This window comes from Camelus ferus, chromosome 8 (assembly GCF_009834535.1).
Source record: "Camelus ferus isolate YT-003-E chromosome 8, BCGSAC_Cfer_1.0, whole genome shotgun sequence".
NCBI lineage: Eukaryota > Metazoa > Chordata > Mammalia > Artiodactyla > Camelidae > Camelus > Camelus ferus.
In genome coordinates, this window is record NC_045703.1 from 72,540,435 (window position 1) to 72,567,248 (window position 26,814).

General features: G+C 53.8%; 1 protein-coding gene across 4 annotated transcripts; it reads left to right on the plus strand.

Annotated features, from left to right (window-relative positions):
- CCR6 (C-C motif chemokine receptor 6) lies at positions 1 to 25,885 on the plus strand. Of its 4 annotated transcripts, XM_014556226.2 has the most exons (3): positions 1 to 161; positions 10,503 to 10,605; positions 23,135 to 25,885. In XM_014556226.2, the coding sequence occupies exon 3, from the start codon at positions 23,141 to 23,143 to the stop codon at positions 24,251 to 24,253; it is 1,113 nt and encodes a 370-aa protein (XP_014411712.1). In that variant the 5' UTR covers positions 1 to 161; positions 10,503 to 10,605; positions 23,135 to 23,140; the 3' UTR covers positions 24,254 to 25,885. The 4 variants fall into 4 exon arrangements, with proteins under 4 accessions (XP_014411712.1, XP_032341240.1, XP_032341239.1 ...); XM_032485349.1 differs by lacking the exon at positions 10,503 to 10,605; XM_032485348.1 differs by lacking the exon at positions 1 to 161 and having other exon boundaries at positions 10,487 to 10,605.
- Positions 25,886 to 26,814: the final 929 nt, after the last annotated feature.

Genomic DNA, 26,814 nt, shown 5'->3' on the forward strand with positions numbered 1-26,814 from the left:
GGGGCACACGCTGCCGAGGAACTCAGCACCCGAGACTATTCAGCACAGAGGCCAGTGGGTTTACGCTGGTGCAGAGACGTCTAAAGATTTAAGAAGCCTGAAATTTAAGGGGAAACCTCTGTGGCTGCTCCCTTGTTGAACACAGAGCTGCTGCTTCACTGGTGAGTTTTTGTTTTGGCTTGGAATTTAGAGAAGAGTTGACCCCTGCTGTCTTAGCTGCCTTATGCTGTGAAGGTAAAAGAACGCTGTGAAAGTCTGTCATCAAGTCAGACACTGGCTGTTATGCAGACTCCTTGGTCGTGCCGGCGGGGGGGTGGAACGTGGGGAGGACAGACACGAGCTCTTGCTGGGTCTGTCGTGTGCCGGCCATGGCTCTAGAGATGTCACATGTGCTATTTCATGTAATTCTGACCGCGGTCCTGGGAGCAGGTGTGATTCCAGAGTCAGAGAGCCAGCGGCACGCGTCAGTGTGCAGTGCTGAGGGAACAGAGTCCGGGTTTACTCGCCCCGAGTCTGCACTCTTTCTACCTCACAAAGGCATTACGCGGGGTCTTCGAGTCCCCCGTGTCCTGATGACGGCGACTAGCACCTGGGAAAGGACTGCAGAAACGTTTGCAAGGAACCTAGTGAACCACACACACCTTGGAAAGAGCCGTCATCGACAGGAGCCACAAGCGTGGGAAGCAGCGCCCACTCGACAACTCGGCCCCTTGCGCGCGCCGCCTGCTCGGGGCGGGGGGCTGGGGTCTTCACGAGGGCGAGGCACAGCGGGGTGCGCGTCTGTGGAGGGAGGCGGCAGTTGACCTGGGGGCAGGCAGGTGTCCTGGGTCAGGAGAACAGGGCAGGAGCTGGGCCCACAGAGACGGATGGAGAAGACGGAGCCGGCAGACGGGGCTGACGAGATGGGAGGAAGGGCTGGGGAGCCTGGAGCCGGCTCAGCAGGAAGGACAGAGCCGCGTGTGGACCGGCATCGTATGCGGATACACTCCGGGTCTGGTTCGGGAGACTCACCGACGCCGTCATTCATGGGAAGAAGCTCTCGTGATAAAATCGTCTTCCAGTGAAAGTGACAAAAGGGCGGCAACCAGTGTAGTTTCACTGTGTTGTGGGTTAATGTGTTTGTGCCATTTACAAAATACTGTTATTCCGTTAATATGACACTATCAGAGGCATTTGCTGTCATCTCACACTTATATGTCCTCTTATGAAACGTCTTCAGCCTTCTGAGCCCTCACTTACCTGGAGGTCTCCAGTCTAAAAATACCAACCCTCTAAGACAAGCCGAGAAAGAGGAAGCGAACACATGAAGAGGCTGCAGCCAAACAGACACCACAAAGCCCGGAGCCTAACCCTTGTGAGCTTTCTCCCAAGGGAGACCCTCAGGTGCACACTCAGATGTACTGACTCTTATTTTAGCTACAGTTCTGATAAGCAGGCTGTTGGCTTCCCGCCCAGAGCTCATAGAAGCAAAAGGTTTCAGGTGGGAAGGTCACTAGTGGAGTCGGACGCTGGGAGGCACTAGGCAAACATGAGGAAGGGGTGGGATGGGAACACAGCCCCGAGATACAGAGCGTGACGCTGTGCTGCGCTTGGGGCCATGTGACGCAGAAGCAAACAGTGTCGAGGATTTGAAAGACCTCTGCGTGGAACTTGGTGCTTTTCCGCAGAGGAGAAAAGCTAGCATCCACAGTGGTGACCACACAGGGCATCAGAAGCAGGGCTGGACAATGGTGATTTTTACCAGAAGATGCATTTGCACAAAACTTTTATCAAGCATGTCTCAGATTTTTAAATACTTAGCACTGGAAATGATCAGCCTCAGTTGAAAGTTAATTCAGAATTACCATCCCCAAGAACAAGGTGAACTAGACACTGCTGAGTTTCTCTGTGAAGAACCCTCAGCAGCCAGCAGGTCGTTCAGAACTCAGAGCACGTGATGGCCGGGCAGCGTCTTAAATCTAAAGAGGACTCCTTATCAGGGAAGATGGGTATCTGCGAGGTCTATTCCTTTTTACTTTTTACAACTTCTGTTTTGAGGAGTAGAATGAGGAGTTGGATATATGAAAAAAGAGAAGGCTGACTGAAGGAAGGGCAAAGCTGTGAAGGGGGGCAGGCTGAGCAAAACTGAAGGGGAAGTGGTCTGTCCGTGGGCAGAGGCTGTGAGGCGGGGGGTGCAGCCACCCACCCGGGACCAGGGGAGAGCAGCCCAGATGCGGAGCAGGGCTCGCCCACAGCTGTGGGCAGGAGTCGTCTAGGACTGGGGTCGGGCGAGGCCTCTGCACGCCCTTTGTCAGCCTCCCTCTCCTGATGGCGTTACAAGGACTTCGTCCTCCCCGTGCCCTGCCCCCTACCCCCCGTCACACCACGTGGAATTCTAGGGACAAAGGGATGCTGGGCTGCATGGGCTACGAGTCACGCGCACCTTGCTGAGGTCTTCCAGGCCCTTCCTGCGCACGCATGGTCTCCCGAGTGGCAGCATGGGGATGTGAAGAACCGCAGGATCTCAGGACCCACCCCGGGTCTGCTTGGTCAGAGTCTGCATTTCGGCCCCATGGAGAGGGGATTCTTATGCTCAGGGCATCCGGAAGCCCCTCTCCCAGGTAGAGGAAACCTGGGCCAAAGGGTGGTCAGTGTTGAAGCAGTGGCTGCTGCTGTGTTGTTGCATTTTCAGCAGGGGCCTGTGTCCTTCCCCAACTGCCCTAGAGCTGCTGGGGTGACAGCCAGGAGAGCAGCCTGGGCTGTGGTCACATTGTCACAGCCTCGTCCTTTCTCATTTCTGTAGCACCTTTACGCATCAGCCTGGCTGTTCCCGTCAGACAGAATGAAAATGAAGGCCCTAAATCTGGGTCACTGAGGAATGCAATGAATCACTGGTGGCCTCGGGCCCTTTGCTCAGCTGCACGGCCCCCCCCCGCCCCCGCCCCTGCCATGCAGTGAGCACCTTCAGGAACTGGGGCAGTGGTGTCTTCACAGGACCAGGGGGGAGGCTTCAGGCTTTACTTGTGGGTTTATCTAACATCAAAATCACTCGACTGGAGGTCCCCAACATGAAAAGGACGTGTGGCTTTCAGATCTCTTTCTGGCAGATAAACAGACATTTTGGTAAAAATTAATGAAAATGCAATGAAATAAGTCAGTTTCTTTTGGCCTTTTTGTCACTTTTAGCCTTTTCAGAGTCCGTACAGTAGGCTGAAGTGAGTCGCATTTCTCCTTCCCCGTGTTCTGCCAGAGCAGCATGAGAGCCACGGGCTGCCCAACGTCCTCCCTTCAGACGGGAGACGGATGGACGGCTGGACCGGCTGGCCTCCCGGGGGGTCTGCCAGGGACCTCCGTGTCCTCCCCGCTCACGATTTGGTAGAACAGGTGGGAAAGGGGCCTTTCTGTGGTCCTCACTCTGTGACCGAATCCCATCCATCTTGGTAAAATTAACCGTGCCTTCATCAAAGAGTTTTCTGACATGTTTACAGTAAGTCTGAGAAAAGCCAGCTCCACTGGAAGTCAGCTTTAGAGCTACTTAGAGCTGTTTCATTGACCGTAATGACCTCACCACAGTGTCCCAGTCCTGAGAGAGGGGTCGTGTCCAACTGCTCCTTTCACTGTTTCTTTATCTGATTTGAAGCAAAACAGCATGTTCGCTGTTCTGGAAACTGCCAGAAAAACCTGTGAACTTCCTGGTAACCTCAGACAATGGAGACTACCGGGAGACACCTGGGAGCTGGGGGGTGTGGCTCGTCCAGCGGTGAGGGTTAGCGGCGTCTGTAATAGTCACCGCGCTTAGTCCTGGGACTGTCCTTGGCGGCCGATTCATTGCCCAGTGTGCCTCAGTGCTGCACATGGAGAACACAGAGACATAGAAACAAAATTGCGTTCCTTGCATTTCTACCTCCCCAAGCAGCCACCGTTATCGTTTAAACACATTTCTTCCCAGGCTGTGTTCTGGGAAGAACGTAGTCTTGTCGCTTTATGGTTTTGTTACAGCGTCTCATTTTGCTTAGACATTTTGGTAAGAGTAAGACCATTGTTAGAATGCCACGGTCAGGGTTACAACTTTACATGTGGGACCTCAATAAAATTTTGCAAAGGCCCCGCTCTTTTCATGAAGGCAACTCCAAATTTTGAAAACCTTCCTCTCCTCCTTCCACTTCAAAGATACAAGGTGTTAGAAAGAGAGTGAATGTAGGTTCAGCGGCATTCCTTCTTAAAGCAGTAGCATCGGACACCGTCCCAGGGCACCAGCGCGTGCGACTGCGTGGTGGTGCGTCTTCCTTCTGGAGAAGCTGACAGTCAGCGACCAGGAGGCGGAGAATTCCTGACACTCCTGTGTGTCCCCTGGAGGGCATGTGGGAGGCGGACCCTGTGACCCACAGAGGCGCCTTCTCCCGGATCCTCTCAGACCACCCCCACCCCAGCTTCCCTGGAGCCTCCCAGAACCCGCAGTCCCCACACCGCCCCGTCCCTCCCTCCCAGCTGCTCTCCCCTCAGCCTCCCAGAACTGCGTTTTTCAGATCAGATTTATTTTCTTGGCTTGACCCCTTTCCTGGGGCGCAGGAGGTGACCATCCCTCTCTCTGAGCACATCTGGGGAAATCAGCGGGAGAAAACACACTCTCTGAATGGGCAGCCTGGTCCTGTCAGGGTCCCCGCTTCCCCCAGGCTGAGGTCACCTCCTTCCTCCTTCACGTCTTCTGACCCAAGCTTTCCTTTCGCTACAGTTGAGAATAAGGCTGTTCCTTCCCCTTGCCGGTCTCCCTCACACACTGCAGGCAGCATCCTCCCCGTGGTCTCCTCTCCCGCCAGGGTCGCCGGCCACCCCTTCCTCTCTCGTGAGCCCTGGTTCCAGGCCCCGTGACCTCCCTAGTCGTGCTCTGGGACACGGTGCCCAGGATGCCCTGACCATGGCCAAGCAGAAGGGGTCTGCACCCCAGTCCTCAGTGCCACCACTGCTGGTAGATGCAGAGGCCAACCTTCCTGTTTGCCCAGGATGGTCCTGATCTTAGCCCTGAAGTCTCCGCATCCTGGGAAACCCCTTGGTCCCTGGCAAGCCCAGATGGTCCCAGTCCTGGCAGTCCCACAAGGAGAAGGGCCGGGAGGTCAGTGCTGGCCGGAAACGCGGACTCCCATCTCTGTGGGTTGAGGGCTGACTCCTGCCCCCTCTGTTGGTGGAACCTCATGCCGTAGGTCCTCTTTGAGACAGCAGGAGGGGAGGGAGGGCAGGAGGGGAGGGGAGGGGAGGAGGAGAGAAGCAAGAAGGGCGATGAGGTAAGGGGGAGGGGAGGGGAGGGGGAGGCTGTACTAAACACTGCGGAGCATCTGCACTTTACGTGTCTCTAATCTTCACTTTAATCCTTTACAAATCCCTGACTTTCATCCTGTCAGTGAGGAGACAGACGCTCAGATTAATTTAAAAAATGGCCAACGCGTGGCTGACGCAGCCCTAAAGTCATGTCAAGACTCTGGTTGCACAACAGCTCCGTCTCCTTACACCCTGTGTACATTCAATGAAGCCCATTTCCTTCCCCTTAGATCAGTTTCTACAACTTCTCCATGTAGAGAGATGTTGGAAACTTAGAAACGAGTCTCCAGTTCTGATCTCCCTGTTTCTGTGGAGCTGGAAAACCTGGCATTGTTGCAACTCCTCCCTCCTCTTGCTCCTTCTGATTCTTCGGAACATCTGCCAAGCACCGTCTCTTCTTTACGTCTGTCCCAGGAACGCGCAGACTTTGGGGTTAGACGACACGGCTTTGAGCCTTGGCTCTGCCTGAACTTGAGGAAGTTGCTGTATTTCTGAGTTTCGGTTTGACACCACCAGCACCGTCCAGACTTCTCGTGAGGACTAACGAAACAGGAGGAGGGGAGCAGCAGAGCGCCTGGCTGCGTGCCCTCGGCCCTGCCCTCGGCCCCCGGGCTCTGGGCCACCTGCCTCCCCGGGGTTTCCTCTCCGTGGCAGCTCTGCGAACCTGTCCCCCATCACTCCCGGGTCTTCGCGTCTGTGTTGTCGCCAAGCCCAAGTCCCAGCTCTTTAGGCAGCCTTCCAGACATCCCACTGCGGTCGGGCCCCTCCGCCTGCTCCTGGGCCAGTCCACGTGGCGCTTTCCTGCTGTGCACCTTTGGCCCTCCCCACCCTTGACCCGCCCACCCCTTCCTACCTGGCCAGGCAGCCCAGGGTCACCTCTCCTGGCTGAGCCGCGCCCTCCCTCCCCGCGGAGACCGCACAGAGCTGGCTCTCAGCCTCCTTTCACCTCTTCACGCTCTCGTGCTGTTTCCTTGGTGCCCAACCCCGGACGCCCGGCCACCCGCTGCACTGCCTGGACCGTCCTGTACTGGGGCCTCAGCTTTCCAGCCGTGAAAGTTCCTCAGGCGGGAAATAAATCACACACTTTAAGGTGTCTCTGCACATGGAGCAGAGCACGTGGTAGTAATCTGAATGTTAATTTACGACAGGCAGAGGAGGTTGACGTGCTCCTGGCTCTTCAGGAGAGCAATTCCCAGGCCGGGTGGATCAGGACGTGACAGAGTCCGACCCACGGGCCCAAGGCTCCGGCACGCGTGGGCACGAAGGCTGCCCAACCTGCAGCCTCGGCCAGCTCCCAAACTGGAGCTGTCAGTGTGGCTGGTGATCCCCCTGCGAAAGCCTCCTTTGTCTCCACCGGAGAATTTGCAGACATAATTGGATGAATAGTGTTTCCTTATTTCTATGAGGAGGAAAAGAGATAAAGCCAAACCACACGGCACGGACCTAAGGCGCGGCCGGCGGGGACGGTCTGGTTTTAACCCTCCCTACTTTCTTATTTCCCTTCCAACTTCTAGCCTCTGTTCTAACTGTTGGCTTTCTTGGGGAGGATTTCTTTTTTAAACGAGTACAGTTTTGTTTTGATTTCTGTTGTTTTTAATACATCTTCCTACTGAAGAGGGTGAGAACACAAGAGAACAGCTCCCGTTACCCGTGGCCCGCTGTTGCTCAGCTCCCGACCGCCAGTTGCAGCGGCTTAAGCAGCGGTTCAGCGCCATCCCTGCCGGCCCTGGGCCGGCCGGGCGCAGCCGAGCGGCTGTCAGGAGGGGCCCGTCACGCAGTCGCCGTCAGAGGATGCCGAGGCCCAGCGTCCGAAACCCCAGGCCGTTACTTCCGTACCCTTTTGGCCACAAGTCACCAAGGCCAATCCAGACCCGGAAGGAAAGAGATTTTACTCCCGACACGCGAGCCGTGTGGTCGCTTTGGAGGTAAGGGCGTTGAAGCCGGCATCTCCGAAGACTCGCTACCGCAGGACGGGAGCGTCTCGTTGAGGTGCAAGCAGCACCCCGTCAGCGAGGCTCCTCGGCCAGGTCGCGGCGACCCCCGGGCTGCGGCCGCCCGAGCGCGGCTGGACTGTGCGCCTCAGAAACGCCGCGGGCCACCGCCCAGGGGCCCGCAGGCGGCTGGCGGGTATCCGGCGCAAGGACTGGCTTTCGTTTCTGCTTATTTTATTGACGTCGAGTCGCTTCACCATGCGGTGTTAATCTCTGGCATGCAGCTCAGTGATTCAGCTACACGTACATATATATTCCTGCCCGTATTCTTTTCATTACAGGCTATTACAAGGTACTGAATATAGTTCCCTGTGCTGTACAGCAGGACCTTGCTTTTATCTGTTTTATATGTAGTGGTGTGTGTCGGCAAATCCCAAACTCGCAACTTATCCCTCCCTTTCCCCAGGTGACCGTAAGTTTTCTGGTTTCTATTTGTTATCAGTGAGGACCAAGGTCCACAGAAACGCTGACGGGCATCAGCTTTATCAGCCAGACTCCCACCAGCAGACACTGGTCCTCTGCATGTCATGCATCTTTTGAAATAATCCACAAAGTTGAAAATATATTAAATCCTTGCCATCTCCCAAAGGAACACTCAATATCAATCATGAGGAAGTCAACATGATTGAAAAACTTTCTTTCCGGAATGGCTGCCTAAAATCATTTTAATTTTTATAATTTAAAAATTTATTTATTCACCAGCTACAGACAACTCCTAAGTGCCTGTTTTCCCTTTTAAATTCTTCTTCCTTCTCGGGGGAACTGACTTGTATTCTCTACCGTTTCTGCAAGTCCGAGACCCCTTTTCTTTCTAAGTTTCACGGGACCCTGCCGTTGGATGGGCTGCCTCCCCCGCCCGGGGTGAAGCCCGCAGTCGGAGTGAGCGGCCCCGGGAGCTCGGGGCTGCGCGGAAGCATTGCAGCCCGCCCGGCACAGAGCTCACAGCCTGCGACTGTGCTGCTGATTCACCAGACTGTCATTGCACTTGATTCTGAATGAGAATTTCACAGCTACTAGCAGATTTTCACCCTGGAAATTGTTTAGAAGTAAGGCCCACCTGTACCGTGTACTTCTTGCTTTTTACATGCCTCTCAACATCATGCAAATGAGCAGCGGTGTCTTAAGTTTGAGGGCGATTAAGTGAGGGTGAGATCCCATTGGACCTTGATGGAGAGAGAAGACAAGACAGATCTGAGCTTCCCAAGGGTGACACAGAACTTGGGTTCACTTCGAAGTTCAGAAGGAGTATTGAGGCCAAGGGCATGCGAGGCGCCCCACAGGCCAGCACATCCCACAGAGTGGCAGCCTCGCGTGGGAGGCCCAGGGCTGGAAGCCGTCAGAGGCCACGTCCAAACTCTCAGCTGGTCTCTTTCCCGCCCGGGCCAGCGAGGGCGCAGCTGGGGAGGCGGTCGCTCCTGGGAGGCGGCTCCCCCTCCCGCCTCTTTGTGCTCTTCCCACGGGTGCCCCGGCCTGGTGATGAAGCCTGCTGCCCCGGAAGGGAGCAGGGGTGGACCCTCTTGCTCCGTCAGCCTCTCTCCTCAGCTGAACTCGACCCAGTGTTCTTTCTTGGCTCCCGGGCCATGATTAGCGACGGGAGGGTTTGCCTCCCCGCCTTCATGCTGAGGAGCATCCGCGGGTCTGCTGGGGGGCCAGGTGGGAAGGGGGGCTGGGAGCGTCCATGCCTGCGGTGCCCGTGTTCCCAAGCGTTTCTTCCTCTGCGAGGAGCTGGCTGCCGGCAGCAGTCCTTCCAGCAGCTTCCACCGCAGCAGAAAGGAGCTTCCCCCCTTACTCTCCGCCGGAGCAGCCCTCCCGGGTCAGGACGCTGAGGGAAGTCACGTGGAGGGTTCCTTCAAGCAGAGGAGCGGACAGGCACCCTGTGTCCATGGGGGACCCTAAGCTCCATCAAAGAAAAGCAACTCAGGACCTGGACAGGGTGTTATTCAAAAGGGCTGTCGGGAGGGAGGAGGGGAGGGAGGACTGTGGCAGTGGGACCCTGTGCCCGAAGGCCTGCATGCATCTCAAAATCAAGCAGGAAAAAACTTTCCTTTTAGAGCATCGGGGAAGGAAACTCCAGAGGGACACGACCGGTGATGGCCAAGAAAAGGGTCCTGCTGTGCTCAGCCAGTTCCCGGGAGGCTCTGACAAGGCAGCAGTTTCCACGCGTTTTTGCCGCTCAGGCCTGGGGACAGGCGGGTTCAGGGGTCTGTGGGAAGGAGAGACCCCTGACTAACGTTCAGCCAAGACACAGCGGAGGGAGGGCAGGCTGCGGGCGGCGGTGGATGGTGGTCAGCTCAGCGAGAGGAGGAAGCCAGCGGGCTCAGGAGGCGGGAAAGGCTTGCGTTCCATTGATCCATCGTCAGACATCGCTGTGCAATTTCTTCTAAAACTGTTTCCTGAGACTCGAATCACACAACACGCTACATGCTGGTGACCACCTCTATGGTCCCAGAATCCTTCTTGCCTTATTTTTTGCTATTTTTTAAAAACTACTTGCACCTAAAAATGAGCTCCCCGCCCGATCATCAGTTGCTGTCCCTGCTGTCAGTCGCCACATCTAGTGACCAGGCACTCATCAGGTTTGTCACCTGCTGTCTCGTAAAGATCACGTGCCCGGCTTTTCAGGGTCTCCCGTTTTTCTTTTTCTTTTTTAAAATGGAGGTGTAATTGACATGTGACACTGTGGCCATTTCAGGTGTGCAGCAGGATGATTCAGCGTCTGCATGCATTGTGAAATGATCACCACAGTAAGTCTGGTTAACGTCCCTCACTGTGTCGGGGCGCTGGCCTCCCTGCATCACGTGGCTCATCTGGTCTTTACTGTGCTGAGGACGGAGTGTGGGGCGCGGAGGGTGCGCAGCTTTCGGGGTGGGCCCAGGCGGGGGCCCCAGAGGCTGCATCGCTCCCCGCAGTGCTCACCTGGCCTTTCCTCACATTTCCGCGCCTTCCCAGGCAGCCCACAGAGGTCACAGAGCGGGAGACAGAGCACAAACCCTCGCCGCACCGGCACTAGCCACGCACGGCCATTCTTCTCTAGCCCAGTGACCAACTTCACCGCCGGTTCCAGGGAGTCATATGACTGCTTTATCACCTACAGGATATAGATGGTTAACCAGCTGTATTTGGGCAAATAGGCGTTCCTTGTACATAGGAAGTGGTAATTCAGCAATTTGCTTTTGGCTAATTCTGGTTTCTCACTGTTTTTTTCTTAATGACCATTAGAAAGTACATCTTGTTAGGAGAACCACACGGGTGCTGTGCGTGCCTGGGGCGTCGTGAGGGGCGTGAACCGGACAGCTCACTCTGGATCACAGCGTTTCTGAAGGTGAGCTGGCTGAGCCCCCTTCACTCTTTTCAAAACTGTCCTTTCTTCTCTGATGCCCACAAGTAAGGAGTGTGAGGCATGGAACTGGTTTTCTGTTAGGAATTCCAGAACGCTGGCCTAGTGCCTGTGTTTGCACGTAATGCAACACTGTCACTTTCCCAAACGCGGTGCCCTTATGGTTTGAGGAAAAGTACTGTGCCTTCAAGAAGCTCACTTTTCCTCTAAATGCACAGTAAGCGACTTCAGTGTAACTGCCTCGCACTAGCTTGGGGGATGGTCCGGGCAATGCTGCCTCGTCTGGTGAACATCCGCGGGGCAGCGCTCTGGAGAGGAATGCAGTTCTTCCTTTAGCTAAGTGCACACAAAGAGTTTGAAACAGTAAAACGTAAGCTAAGATGTTTTGGAGGCAATACAAGCAAAGTGACGCAAGCAGTGAAAGGGAGCGAGCGAGCATCTCCAGGAGCTGGAGGTGGGGTGGGCAGAGGTGTGACAGGGGAGTCACTTTAGAGAAAGTGATTGGAAATTGTTATGAGACTCAGGGCAACACAGGAAGAGCTCTGATCGTGGCTGCAAACGCCACAGTGATTATGGAGTTAGTGTCTCGTGACCACAAAAGCACACGGCGACCTTGAAACGAGCGGGCCTGGGAGCCCCTCGGAAGCCTGTGTGGTTGTAGGAAATGGGTCCTGGAGGGCTCAGTAATGTGAAGAAACAAAGGCAAGATCTGAATTAATTAGTCATTAAATCTTGAAATGGTTAGAGATGTGATTTCTATTAACGAAAATATGTAAGTGAGCTTCCAAAGGAGCAAACGGAACCAAAAGAAAAAAGAACAAAAAATACAAACCTATATACACATCACTGGAAAAAACCTTCTGGCTTCTTTCTTAACCACTTTTATTCAAAAGCAGAAGGAAGCCAGCGCAGAGTTTCAGCTCCACTGATGTTCATCTAAAAAAGGATAAAAACAGGACCTGTGGTTCAGATAAATTAAGAGAACATACCTTTAATGCACACCTACCTTTAGCAGTATGTGTGGTTCTGATACCTATAAGAGGTTCTAAAAACGGATGTATTATTTAAGATCTTGTGGGAATGTCACAGTCTGTCTAAGACGTGCTGGAGACAAGGTGAACGGTCTGGTGCGTAAGAGACTCGCAGCCCGAGAGGCACCGCCGTCTTCCTGCCTGTGAAAAGGGTGTAATTCGGCCTCGGAGGGTTTTCCTGAGGTTAAAAGCGATAGCAGACACAACGCAGTGATCTCGGTGCCTGGTCTGTAACTAGAACTTAAAGCAGGCACACCCACCCTTCACAGCAACGTGCACTGCACATGCATGCACGCAGCACACAACACAACATTCATATATGCCCATGCGCACGATGTGACACGTATACATGCACACACGCACACACATGCCTGTGCACGCTGAACATACAGACACACACGTGCACACCTACGCACAGAAGCTCACTGAGTTCCTGCTCTTTGTCCTACGGGCTGTCGCTGTTTATGAAATAAGCACAGATGTAAAGTCTTCTGCTTGAGCTGTAACCAAATGCTAAACTTGGTATTAAACGTGTTTAAATCAACATTTTAGCACAGGTCTCCTTACTGATGGAGTATCAGTATTACCATATTGTTAATATTATTAAACTATTCTTATTATAGAAACAAAATATTAGTAATGTTTTCCCCACATTTAATTTTCTTGGGTAGAGGCTGCCCTTCCCTTGGCCAAATGGACGAACAATCCAAGGAGGTGGGGGAGCTGCCCCTTCTGCTCCCAGCCCCTCCCCACCTCTCGTCTCCTGGGCCCTTACTTCCCTCTTGCTGCCTCCCCCTCCTGGGCCCCGCAGACAGCAGACCGGTCATTTTCCCTGAGAGTCTGTCCTCGGCCCACTGGTACCAGCTAAGACGCTTGTTGCTCGTGACCTAAACTGTGTCCTGCATGGCCCTGGCCCTGGCCCTCTGCGTGTGACCAGAGGACTTCCAAAGCCCTCAGAGTCCAGCGGAGGGGACTCTGTGCAGTGGGGCCCCAGGGGGCGGCCGCTGGTGGATTCAAGGGCGGCTGGGTGGGGGGAGGGACCCCCACCTGGCGTTCTATCTTAAACCGCGTGGCGTGGTCACGACCCTCGCCTCCGGCCCACTGGGCCTCTTCTGACGTTCAGGACGTGCGTGACTAGGCGTTCTTTTCATTTTGAATGACGTCATCAGTCAGCTGTTAGTTTCTGAGATGTCTTGCATGCTGTGCCGAGTGACGACGTGCTAGGGTGCCGCATTAGGTGGCGGCAGGGAGAATGCGCATGGACATTTTAAACACTATGTTAAAATGTGGCTCTGATTAAGTAACAGCAAGTTTCCTTGAAGTAACACTTTCTTTCCATGTGTGGTAACTAAGTCTATGAAACGTGACCATGGAAAGGCAGAGGCCATCCCTGCAGGGACATACCTTGCGCCGGGGGCTCTCAGCACATTGACTTTTCATTTAAAAGGTTATCTATTTTTATGGTTTCAGACCTTAAATGCCAAAGTCATATGAAGGGTGAACTTATCACTATGTGCTTCTCAAAGAGGAAGAATCGTCATTCAAAGACTCCTTTTCTGATGACAGACGATTTCTAAGGGTGTCCAAGAGGAGAAGAGAGTCGGTCAGGACTTGGCTCAAGGCCTGCCGAGTCTCTGTCTCACGCAATTTCTGAGTGGTGGATGCACTCCTAGCTGGAGACTGACTTGCTGCCTGAAGACGGGGGGGTCCCTTGGCCTGCCTCGGTGGCACCCCACACACCCACCACAGGGGCAGGAGAGAGGCTGTGAGCTCGAGTGGGGGTGGAGGGGTGCCCGGCACGCATGCTCGTCTGAATGAGGGAAGGAAGGGCTGTCTCCTCTAGGTCAGCTTTCCCCAGGTGTTCCCCACAGAAGGGAGACTCACGGCTCTGCGAGTGAAGAGGCTGGGAAGTGCTGGGTGCTCAAAGGGCCACTGACCATGAGCTGTGACACACGCATCCAAGGGAGGCTGCGGGTGGGGGCGTTTCCCCAAATCACTCAGCCCCGCGCGCCCTCTCCCCACCACCCCCCTTCCCTCCGGGAGCTCACTGTCAGCGGCTGCTCTAGCCCAGTGAAGCCACAGCTCCACATGGATATGCCTCCAGTAACACGGAGGTGGTGGGAAGAGGGCACCTCACGATCGCAGCAGACATCTGGAGGTCTCTAGACCTGACCTGACCCCAGACCTCACTAATGATCCCAAAGACGCAGGCAAGCAGTCAGCCCAGAGAGGAGAGGCCCCCCTTTTCCGGAGGAACCCCGAAGCACTGGGCTTACTGAAAAGGGTTTTGGCTGCAGATCACTGTGAAGTGTTGTGGGCGGTCCACGAGAAAACAGTTTTCTCAGGGCTCCCAGCTTTACCCACTCGCCGCGCTGTTAGAAGCTGCCTTTTCCCCATGCTCCACTCCCTCCCGTGGACTGTGGTCCATCGGCCCACAGGCTCCAGGTGCACCTGCGGGGAGACATCCAGGCATGCAGGTATGGTCTGCGTCAAAGCGCTTCTGGTAGGGACCCCATGAGTGAATGGGGTGAGCGTGTTTCCAAGGAGACTGGCAGGGTGGGTCCTGCCCCATGGGGCCCCCAGCTGGAAGGGATAGCCACACCCCCTTAACCCTTTCCTCCCCAGTGAGCTCACCTCCAGAGACTGATTCAGCAGGGCCCACCCACCTGACACCCACCTCGTGTCCGCAACCACTCACCACTGTGCTTGGCAGAGAGCGAGCTGCCCCTAAGGCAGCTTGGTCCCTTCCTGCTAAACACGCCAAGTGTTCCTCCCAGTGTGAGGTCAAGTCCTGCTCACACAGCCGCCACTCACCACACACGTTCTTGCCCTTTGCGGGAGGTGACAGCCTCGGAAGCCGGTGACGGCCTTGTGCCTGCCTGGCCCTCCGTCTTCCCAGGCTGGGCAGCTCCAGCCCAGACGCCCCATGGTCCCTCCTCGCCACCACGGCCGCTTGGCTCAGCTGCTTCCAGCCAGGATTATTTTTTTTCCTTTGCTCAGCTCAAAATTATTGTGTAAACCTGACCAGTGCAGACCTGATGAAAGGACCCCTTATATCCTTCTAGACCTTGTGATAACTTGGCCTAAAAATTAAACAGCAATTAATTTTGACAGGCCACACTCTCATTTCGTACGGTATTATTTTCACTTTGATTGCTGCTGTAACAAGCTCCCACACATTTGGTGGCTTTCACTGCCCAGACTTAGCATCTTACAGACCTGTAGGTCAGAAGTCTGACACGGGGCTCAGCAGGCTGACACCGAGGTGCTGGCAGGGCTGTGTTCCTTCTGGAGGTTCTAAGGGAGGACCTGTTTCCTTCCTCAGTCGCGTTGCTGCCAGAATCTAGCTCTTCGTGGTTGTGGGACTGAGATCCCATCTCCATGCTGGCTGTCAGCTGAGGCCACCCACATTGCTTGGGTTGGGGCCCCTCCTTCCGTCTTCAAAGGCAGAAAGGCTGGGCCGCGTCCCGCTCAGGCTTCAAATCTCCTCTTCCTCTGTCTCAGCTGGGAGAGTCTCCACTTTTGAGGACCATGAAAACGTCGGGCTTGCCTGGATAATGCGAGATCACCCCCCCACCTCAGGGTCCCCACCCTGCACCCCACCTGCAGAGTTCCCTTTGCCGCGTAGTCACGCGCACATGTGTTCTGGGGATCAGCATGTGGACGTCTCTGGTGCCGTGATTGTGTCCGGCCACAAGCATGAGGTTCCCTGCCCACCAGCACTGCGCCTCTGTCAGTCAGTACGAGAGTGACATGTGACTGACACGGGAGACAAGATCACATGAAAGTAAGTTCATGGTTAGACGGTTAGATGGTGGTGGATTCACACACCTCATAGTGAACCTACAATCAGATAGAACTGGAAATTTCCAGTGGTGCTACGCTGTCACGTTGTACCTGCGTGGCTGACCACTCAAATCTAAGTGTAGGATCTTTCTGTACCGGGGGGGGGGGAGGGAGGCAATTAGGTTTATCTTATTTCTTAATGGCGGTACTGGGGAGCCCAAGGCCTCGCGCGGGCTAAGAGCACGCCCTACCTCGGGGCTGCGCCCGCCGCCCCCTGCGTGTAGCCTCTTTCATTTCCCTACTGAACTTCACCGTGTATTTGACCCATTGTTTGAGTGTCCAGAGACTTTGCTCATTGTCTCTGTCATCCAACATAATAATTATATTTTCAGGCTTATCGCCATCTTCAGGCCTGGTGGTCTTGCCTCCTCTATTTTTGTCCCTAAAATAGATAAAAAAAAACAATGGGCAGCACGTGACTGAGGCCGGAGACCAGCCTGAGGCCAGTGAGGGTCTCTGCTGGGCGCCTGGGCTGGTGCCCCGTGGGCGGTTACCCCGCACGAGCAAGCCATCTCACTGCACCCCCACCCGGAGCCCCTTCCACACCTTGATGTTTATGATCTCCAGATGTGATCACGGGTCTCAGTGTCCACAGTGCCTCTGGGATGTGCAGCCCAGTGACCAGCACACCAAGGTCAAGAGTGTGGCCAGCCCACTCCGGCTGGTGCTCACCGCCTCCAGCCCCGGGCTCTCCGGTTACTCTGTCAGAACGCACGCCAGCATCCTGCCTAGAATCGACGCGTGAGGGCCCACCTCAGCCTGGGGGCTTGTCTTCTATCCCACGTGAACTTTGAGGGCCCTTCAGTCTGCTCTCTGGGGCACCCAGGCACTCACTGGGGCCGAGCGTCCTACTAAGCGACCTGTTTGGTGCAAGCCCACATGGGCCCACGATGCCCCAGGGACTTGAAGGGTTAAGACATCCTGGAAAGGGCTAACACTCTAGCACATGGTGACTGTGAGTCACCAAGACTGCAACCATCAGCACGTCCCTCACGGGGCCATGTACTAGGAAGATGGCTCTTCATGCAAAACCGAATTGAATGAAACATTGCTTCTGCGTGTATCCTATGATTTCCCCTTCGAGACCCTGAACTCTTCCTCCAAAGGACAACCTAGAACAGTTTGTCCTACAGATTCTCTTAATTCCAACTAGCTTTGTAGGTGTATTTGTACCCTAATCTGTTTGAGAAACAATGGCATAGAAACTCTTTTAATTCCAAACCAAAGAAAATTGCATTTTAAGAATCAGTTGCAATCAGTGAGTTTCATATGTGACTGAATGACTTCAAAATACAATCTGGCATGAATGGTGGTGGTAGGGAGTATGTGTGAGAAAGAAAAGGAGCCTTAAAACCGAGCTGGAGCCGGACTCCATCTCAAGTGGCTGCACGGTGGTTGGTCTGTCGGTTCACCCAGAGACGGACGAGAGCCCGGCTGCGCTCGCCTGTGTCTCCTGAGCCGTCACACGAGAGCCCTGGGAAGGCAGCATGGAAGTGCCTATTGAAAACGTCTTAATGTTTCTTAGCATCACAATTTCCATGACAGAAAGTCCACAGATTGTTTCTCCAAAGGGCTGACTGTTGAGACTCAAGATTTGAGGTAATTTACTTGAGCAAAAAATAAAAAAAAGACTCTCTGCATGTGTGGTGGCACAGATGCCAATTTGTCACCGACGCCGTTTCCTTCGAACAGCTCACATGATTTGTGTGATGAGGGTGGTGGTCTGGGGCAGGCTGTCCCAGTTACCGTGAGTGCCTGGGACACGTGTGAACCCGCCGGCAGTCTTTCTGAGAGCTCTGATTCTCAACCACAGCAGCACTAAATGTGTCCTCATCCAGATCTGCACGCTGTTTATACCCAATAAGTATGTAACACTGTCCCGAAAGGACACAGAATGGACAAATGTGGCTTACTGCGACTTATTCTGCCGTTCTAAGCAGCAATAAGAGCCAATCAAAGGGAATTAAAACAAGGTCTCATGAATAGAAATAATGCAGACAGAACTTCTTCCGTCTCTGCTTGGAATGCCCTCCCAGCGTGGCCTGAATACCTGGTTCCCGGCAGGCGGCAGCCCTGCCCGCCTGCCCACATTCACTCCAAAGCCTTTTCGGGCTGTCACCAAGCGTTAACCCCTTGTTCTTCTGCACATCCCACTAGGGCTGCTGGTTTTGCACAGTTTTCTCAGCATGGTTTCCCAGCTTCTTGAAGCTGGAGCTTATGTTCGATTCATCTTTGCATCTTCAGCGCCTCTCCACAATAGACATCGCTTAAACATTTGTCAGACTGAATTAAACGTGAATTCAGAAAACACTGCATATCACAGGTGGTTTAAAAGCATTTTCCCTCCGTAAGGGTCCAGCTGGGCCCCTGATGCAGGGCATCCCTCACTGCTTGGTGACTGTGACTGCCAGTCCCACCACGATCCACCCCCTCTGCACGGTATGCGTGCCTGGCCGCCCACCACCCCAGCCGCATCTCTCCCAGGGACCCGTCGGTGCCCCCAGGTCTGGCGTTTGTCTGGCCTCTCGGTACCTGCACAGCTCCGTTCTGCACCGCCCTCGTGTCTTCCGCTCCTGCTGCTGCCCCCAGCCCCTCCCTGAGCACCTATACCCCGCTCCTCCCCTCAGTCTGTCCCTTTTCCTCCTTCTGGGGTCATCTCAAGTCCTTCCTCCGCACAAACCCTTCAAAACCTGCTCATTCCTCAGTGGAGACCTGTCAACTGCACCAACACATTTTTGTGGGACTGTGTGTGGTGATTTTTATTAGCTTTTTGAGGCACAATTTCCAACCATACATGCCACCAGTTTGAAGTGCATGATTCAAGGGGTTTTGCCAACAGTCACCGTCCCAATAAGGAGCACCTCCACCCCCACAGGAAGGTCCTCCAGCCCCGTTCCCGCCCCTGTCATCCTCCCATCCTCCACCCGCAGCAATGACCTGGTTTCTGCCACCATTGTTTTGACTTTCCTAGAATTTCATATAAATGGAACACTGCAGGACCTGGTCTTATATGTTTGAATTCTTTACCCAGAAAAACGCTCCTGAGATTCAGGCACGTGGAGCAGGTGCAGGCAGCCCCCTTCGCCGGCAGACCGCGCTCCAGCCTATGGACGCAGTGCAGTTTGCCTATCTGTTCACCTGCTGGTGGACACTGGGGTTCTTCCTAGTTTGGGGCTGTTAAGAAAAGACTTCTGGGTACAAGTCTTTCATTTTCGTTCTCTTGGGTGAGCACGCAGGGGTCGGCTGTGGTTCACGCGGTAAGCATGTGTTTTTAACTCGTAAGGGACGGTGCACTGTTCTCTCAGCGCGCCGTCTCTGAGTTTGCCTTCCCACCGCCGCAAACGGCGACAAGGCCAGTGGCTCCACGTCTTCCTCCACACTCTTGTCCGCCCTTGTGATTTCAGCCAGTCTGGTGAGCATAAGAAACGATTTCTTATTGCAGGTTTCACTTGCATTTTCCCAATAATTAATGACATTTGGTGTCTTTTCTGAGGCTTATTTGTCATCTGTGTATTTCCTTTGGTGAATCGACTTAAACATCTTTGCTTGCTTCTTAGTGAGTTGTTTGTCTTCTTGACGTTGAGTTGTAAGAGTTCTTTGAATATTCTGGATACAATCCATGATCAGATACAAATTTACATTCTTTTTCCTACTCAGTGGTCTTTTTCATTTTTGCAGTATCTTCATTTCAGAAGAGCAGAAGTTTTAAAATCTGATCAATGACAATTTATCAATGTTATCATGGTTCATGCCTTGTGCAATTTATATAAGAAATCTCTCTTTCCCAAGGGCACAAAGATTTTTCCCCTGTGTTTTCTTCTAGACATTTTATGCTTTAGCTTCCACATACGGAATATGACCTATGTGGAATTATTCATTGACTGTTGTATGAGTTAAGGGATAAGGATCAACCTTTTATACACGAGTGTCCAGTACTCTGGAACCGTTTACTGAAAAGACTCCCTTTTCCCACTGAATTACGTTGGCACTTCAGTTAAAATTGGTCTCCATTCTGTTCCATGATTTATGCCTCGACCCTCTTGCTAATACCACACTGTCATAGTTACTGTAGCTTCGCAGTAAGTCCTGAAGTCAGGTGTTGTGAGTCCTGCAATCTTGTCCTCTTCTTCAAAGTTGTTTTTGACTATTCTAAATCCCTTGAATTTCTTACAAAAAAAGAAATTAGATTTACTGCGTCATTTTCTCCAAAAACCCTTGCCGCAGTTTTGGTTTGGCTCATGCTGTGTCTGTAGCTCAGTATGGAGAGAAGTGACATTTTGACCACACTGATGGTTAGCCCTGAGCGTAGTGTGTCTCTCCATTAACGCAGATCACTTCATCCTCTCAGCATGTTTCATAGTTTTCAGCATATGTCCACCTTTTGGTGGATGCAGTCGTGTAAGTATTTCATTTCATGTTTTCTGACGCTATTGTAATTTTTTCTCAGTTTCAATTTCCAAACGTTGCTGGGCTGCAGCCCCACAGCTGAGTCATGTGTGCCAGCGAGTGTCCGAGCTGGTGTTCATCCCAGTCAGTGTGTTCTTAACTTTCCATACTGTGCATTGCATCTCTAGAGTCGTTCTTTAGGCCTTTCTATCTTTTTCCTCACCTTCCTCGCCGTGCTGCGCCTTCCTCTACCTTCCTGGACGTAAGAAGTGTATTTATAGTAGCTGCTGGAGTGTCTTCTTCTGCTAATTCTCTCATCTTTGAGCATTCTTCTTCGTTCCTTGTGTAGATTCTGGGCCACACTTTCTTGTTTCTTTGCATGTCTGTGCCTTGATTAGTCCGAGCTACTACTTCAGGTTACCGCAGACTGAGTGGCCTGAAGTGCGCGCCTCTGTTTCTCACAGTTCTAGGGGTTGGGAAGCCCGCGCCAAGGCCCCAGCAGGCCCTGGCCTGACGAGGGCCCCCTCATGGTTCGCCTCCCTCCGCTGCGTCCTCGTGGGCGGGGCCTAGAGGGAGGGGAGGCCGCTCGCCCCCAGCCTCTCCTTCTGAGGGCGCCGGTCCGTCCTGAGGCGGGAGCCGCCGCCCCGGGCCCTCGTGCTGGGGGGGGGGGGGCAGGCCTCGGCCACGAGTTTCCGGGAGACGTAGACGTTTAATACGTGGTGGTCTAGAGGTCTGTGTGTGGACGCCTGACATTATGAATTTCACGCTGTTGAAGGCTGACTTTGGTTGTATGTCTGTAGATGATCTGGGGCTTTGCTCTGGACCGTCGTTGGCTGGCGGGAGGCAGAGGGCCCGCTGCAGACTTGCTCGCGCTCTACCACGCGGCCCCGCGCAGCGCTCAGTCGGGCTAATTTGGCCCCGTCACCCCCGGGCGGGCCCTCCTGAGGGAGCGGCTGCCCTGGGGCCGGGCCGGTTGGTCGTGGCTGCTGCCCTGTCTGTGGAGGTAGCTCCTTCCGGCCTGCGAGGGCTCCGAGGCCCTGGCCCCTCCCCTCGGCGCTCCCTTCCCCGTTCCTGCGCTGCTTCCTCTCAAGGACACCTCTCTGCAGCTCTCGCCTCGCTGCCGGCAGCGTCCCGCTCTCTCGTACCTTGCAAATCACAGCCGCCCGGCCTCGCCGTCGCCTCAGCTCAGCAAGAGGGCCGTTCTCTGGGCCGCCTTCCTGCTCTGCATTTGGGAATTGCCTCCAGTGAGAGCTGGGGGCTCTGCCCAGGGCCATAAGCCCCGATGCCCGCCGCCAGTGTCGGAAACCCGTCACCTGGCATGCTCACGGGCTGTGCAGGTTGCTGACGGGGCTAGGGTGCGTCGGGCGCGGCTAATCCACCGCGGCTGGGAGCGCAAGCCTCGGGTCACGTCTTGACTGACGCGTTTAATCAGATACTCAGATTGCTCTGTTTCTATCCTGGAAGGCTTCCGCCACACGGAGGCTCTGTGCTATGCTGCTTCTGTGTGCTCTATTGTGTTCGGTTGGAATCCCAGCCCTGCAGGCAGTTACAAAAGTGCAGAGGGGAGCCAGGCTCCCCTCCAGTCCTGGGTGCAGAGCAGCGCTGAGCAGTGGCGAAGACTCAGTCCCCAGGCGTCAGGGAAGGAGTGGTTGAGACCACCCGTCCTGGGACCGCGTGACGACAGCGGGGGAGTCAAGCGGGGCAAGAAGTATGCTCAGCGACGCCTTCGGGGCGAGCTTTGTGTGGTACCGGATTCCTCCCCAGCTGTGGGGTATCCATGTTGAGCCGGCGGTGAGGACGGACAGGGCACAGCTTGGTGGTTCCTGGGGCATGTTTCGCCTTCTCTGTGCGTCTGGGGCCCTCGTTTCTGCTGTTCCTCCCTTGCCTTGACCTTGCTTGGCCACAAGGCAAGGGGGTAGGTGGAAGGAAGAAGTGATGTGCATTTTACATGAGGACCAGAATTCTAGGCCAGGGATTTTGTCGGGGTGGAGGCTGGAAAATAGAGCGCAATGATGACCACCACCAAGCGAGGAGGGAGGCGTGGGTGTGAGAAAAGCCAGGATGTCTTCCTTCCTGTCAGTTTGTTTCAAGCAATAGGTTTCAGAGCCCTTCCTGCTGAGACTCCAGCTCCATCCTTTAACTCGTCTTCTGGTGAGTTTCTTGAGCCTGGACCCCTGCGTCATCCACTCTTGGTGTTCTCAGTGCATCACATGCTCCATGAAGGTTGTTTGGTGACAGTTAAGCTGACCCAGCCGAGTTGGTCACACCATTTCACAAACACGCATGCTCCATATTCCTTTCCAGCCAGAGTGGTCACCTGCAGGTCACTATATCTGCCATCCCTCTGCCTGGTCTCCAAGGACCCCGCGAGGGCCTGTCCGCAGAGCCTTCCCTGACCGTGCCAGCCCTCCCCTTCCTTCTCGAACTCTGGTTTCTGAGGGTGATGATGTGTTTGTCCTGGCAGATCAGTGGTTGTTAGCTGCAGTGCACACTGGACACACCTGTGGCTCCTAAGGAGGATTCTGTATATGTATATATGTATCTCCAATAGATATGCATTTTATAAAACATTTAATATTATACATAATATTTTCAGGCTAGGACTATAAATTACAGGTACCCTAGACAACACCTACATGCTGTAAGTTTTGTTCGATGGCATCTTGTTGAATGTAATTAAACTGAATTTTGCAAGAAGAAGAATTTGTGCAGGCCGAATCTGTGGTCTTGCTAATGTCACCCTTCTTTACCTGCAGGCCAGGGAGCAGTAAATCGCGGCTGTGGACCCCACATCTGCTCAGCCCGCTCCCTTGTGCAGCTGTCTGGTGGCTTTTGAGCGATGCTGGCAGATCTGAGTGCTTGTGACAGAGACTATGAGCCCTACAGATCCTAAAACATTTACCGTCTGGCCTTTCACAGAGAGAGGCCGCCGACACCTGTGCTACATGAGCATTTATGTAGGACAGCGTGCTGTGCGCTCCGTGTGGGAGTGGGACGGCTCCCCGAGACTCGTGGCTGCACTGTGTTCTGCTTCTTTCCTCCTTAGCCTCTTCTCTCGCTCTCTCTGCTGTGAGCCAGAGGGGTGAACATTCACGAACCTTCCATGCCAAGCCCCTGCTCTCTGTGCAGACCAAGCCCCACAATGAAAGCCGTGAGCATCTTCTTAAATTTGGGCTGGGAGTATAATTCTGGTCAGTTATGGCTACTTGAAAACGATGCTGCAGCTAACTGTGTCTTTGTTCACCTTCCAGGAGCCAATGAATTCCACCAGCATCTACGATTCAAACGAGGATTATTTTGGGTTGGTGAATAGTTCGGACTATACACTGGATGATGATAGCTTTCTCTGCTCCTTGCAGGAGGTCAGAAAGTTCTCTGGGCTGTTTGTGCCACTCGCTTACTCCTTGATATGTGTCTTTGGCCTCCTGGGCAATATTTTGGTGGTGGTCACCTTTGCTTTTTATAAGAAAGCCAAGTCCATGACGGACGTTTATCTCCTGAACATGGCCATCGCGGACATACTATTTGTCCTTACTCTCCCGTTCTGGGCGGTCAACCATGCTACCGGCGAGTGGGTCTTCAGCAACGCCGTGTGCAAACTGACTCGGGGCATCTACGCCGTCAACTTCAACTGCGGGATGCTCCTCCTGACCTGCATCAGCCTGGACCGCTACATCGCCATCGTGCAGGCCACCAGGGCTTTCAGGCTCCGGTCCAGAGCGCTAGCCCACCGCAGAGCGATCTGCCTCGTCGTGTGGGCGGTGTCCGTCCTCATCTCCAGCCCGACGTTCACGTTCACCCAGAAGTACAGGCTGCAGGGCGGCGAGGTGTGCGAGCCCAGGTACCACGCCGTCTCGGAGCCCGTCAGGTGGAAGCTGCTGGTGCTGGGCCTTCAGCTCCTCTTCGGCTTCTTCATCCCCCTGCTGTTTATGGTGTTTTGCTACATGTTTATTGTCAAGACCTTGGTTCAGGCTCAGAATTCCAAACGGCACAAAGCCATCCGCGTGATCGTCGCGGTGGTCCTGGTGTTCCTGGCTTGCCAGATCCCGCACAACATGGTGCTTCTGGTGACTGCCGTCAACCTGGGGAGGACGGGCCGCTCCTGCGGCAGCGAGAAGGTGATGGGCTACGTCAAGAACGTCACCGAAGTGCTGGCGTTCCTGCACTGCTGCCTCAACCCCGTGCTCTACGCCTTCATCGGCCAGAAGTTCAGAAGCTACTTCCTGAAGATCATGAAGGACCTGTGGTGCGTGCGGAGAAAGCAGAAGTCGCCGGGCTTCTCGTGCTCCCGGCTGCACTCGGAAACCTTCACCTCGCGGCAGAACAGCGAGACCGTGGACAACGACAACCAGTCCTCCTTCACCATGTGACGCCCCCCGAGCCCGGCGCGGACAGGCCGCCGGACGACACGGGAGCACGCGGGGCAGGGGCAGCTAAGCACGAGCGAGCCGGGGCCCTTCCTGCAGGACCGGGGCTGCCCGTGCTCTGGGTGCCGGCGGGCTCCCGTGTGCGCCGTCCCCCGGGTCCACTCGGCCAGGCCAGGGAGGCTCTGGGACCCCGGGGGACCTGCCAGCTGGTGTTCCGCAAAGCAGGATTTGGGAAATGCTGGGTTAAAATGAATTGCTTACAAGTGTGAAACCTTTCAAAAGTACTCATGCAGCAGTCCCAGACCACAAGGTCTTCTGGTCATTGCCAAAAATCACATGGCTTTAAAAAAACAAAAACTGGAAAAAAAAACCCCCCAAAACCAGATAAAAGCCCTCACATGACTCATCTGAGTCAAATTGTTAAACATGTTTCCCATCGCAATGGTTCCTGCCGGTCAGCGGAAGCGGCAAAGCGGGCCGGCTTGAGTTTTACCTCCCTGCCTTGTGATGCACTCGACCGGCGGGGCGACGGCAGAAAGGCAGAAGAGGAACAAGCTTGATGACAGAAGAGGTGACTGTGTAAGGGCGAGTGACAGCTGTCACGGTGGACAGGGCAGCGGATAAACTTTCCCTGAGAAAGTTTTCTGTAATTGGTCATTTTCCTCTAAAAATCCCGTGAAGATGGACGCATACAGCATACAGAAGGGGCTTAATAAAAACAGCATTTGTTCAACAAAACATAATGAAATTGGAGTTTATAGTGCAGCTTAAAATGTTAGGCATTTAAAACTTAAAAAAATAGAATACTTAAAAAAAAAAAGGACAAAGAATTTTACCGAGACAATGATGAGAACCCTTTTGTTCACTTCCACCCTGGAGTTGAGGAAGGACGCATTGCTGGGCCGGGGCAGTGTCTGGCCACCTGTCTGGCCACCGCGAGCCTCAGGTCAGCGGGCGGGGCTCGCATCACCTCGGCTTCTGCTGCAGTAAAGCAGTTTTTGCCTAACGCCTGGGGCTAATTATGGAAGCAGATGTCAACAGTTCTTCAACTTCGTTGAAAGTTCATAAAACTCAAGTTTTGAAAGTGCTTTGTAAACATATGAACCTAAGTGGAAAAGTATCGGCTCATACTACAAAAATGCAAATTAGACAGACGCTGCCGTGTTTAATCCTGACAGACGTGTTACTTGATGCTCCCTCCTGTCCTTGTGAGCATCAACTCCATCTCTGTACGAAATTCAACATGATCTCTTAAGATTCAAAGTCTGTATTTTTTAAAACACGTTTTGGCTTTTGTGAAACAAAACTGTTCCGTGCGCGGAGGAGGAGCCTTCATCCAGGCTCAGTGTTCTGACCGGGAGACCGTGGTTTTCAAGGGGCCCCACGCCCTTCAAATCTGTTAGTGTTTGACTCCAGAAGTCCAAGGCGGCGGCGCTCAGGCGCTTCTTTCGGTGTGACCAGCGCACTGACGCCACCTGCGGAAGCGTTTCTCCACCAGCACGGACACGTCTCGCTGATCTGGTGCAGCTGAAAACCAGCTCTTCTGTATCTAAATCTCCAGATGAGTGCAGCTTGCTTCTTTATGCAAAAACCCTTTTAAAATTTCAGCCATAAGGAATAAAGATGTTCCTAAAATGGAGTGTGTGCTTTATTTCATTAAATGATATCATTCTCCCTCGCTGCCTGGGGTGTGTCACATCAGGGGCGTGGGCACTGCTTGCTGCTGCAGTGGCTGGCACCCAGGGACCAGCGCTGCTGGGGCCTCTGCTCCTGTGTTCAGCGACTCCGGACTGCCCTTCTCCTCGCCAATTTTCCGTATTTTCTCTCACTGTCGGGCTCTGGCTGGACCTTCAGCGTGTGCCTTCAGTCTTTCCTCTAACTCTGCGAATGTTGTTCTGCTGCATTTAGAGAACCAGCTCTCTGCACTTGTCAGAACTGTGTGTTCATAGGGACAGTGAGTTAGTGCCTGCCAGTTTGTTATTAATAAATCGGCCATATCCACCTGCATATATTTATTGCATCTGCTCGTGCGTGTGTGTTTATGTATAATCGCATCTGTGCACTGACCAGAAGACGGTTTTTCTTGGTTCCTGTTACAAAGTAGTTGGGATGGTCCCCATCAGCTATTTCTGGATAACTGAGGTTTTACTTAAGTAAATCTCAACAAAGGTGAAAATTCAGGCACTGAACTATTATCTTGCAAGTCGCAGGCTGATTTGCTTCTGAGGACAGACAGGCCAGCTTTTCAGCGAGGCCAGGAAAGTGCAATGTTTCAAGATCCTTTTAAGATTTTCAATAGTGCGTGCGAATTCTAGGCATCTGGACGCATCAGGACAGAGTCTGGTCTAAGTGAATACAGCGTGCACGCCTACCGTGTACCGGCGTAGTAGGCTTGGGAGGACCGCAGTGACAGCCTGGCAGACCAGGCTGCTCAAGCGACACAGACTGGTTTCTCACAGTCTGCGACCCAGGCGGGGGCAGGGCTGGCTGCTCCCGAGGTCTGTCTCCTTGGCCTGCACTTGGCCGTCTTCTCCCTGTGTCCCCACATGGCCGTCCCCTGTGTG

Coding starts and splice junctions, on each gene's coding strand:
- CCR6 (XM_032485348.1), top strand. CDS start 10,492: ATGACCATTAGAAAGTACATCTTGTTAGGAGAACCACACGGGTGCTGT. Junction 10,606..23,134: donor GGATCACAGCGTTTCTGAAG/GTGAGCTGGCTG, acceptor TTCACCTTCCAG/GAGCCAATGAATTCCACCAG.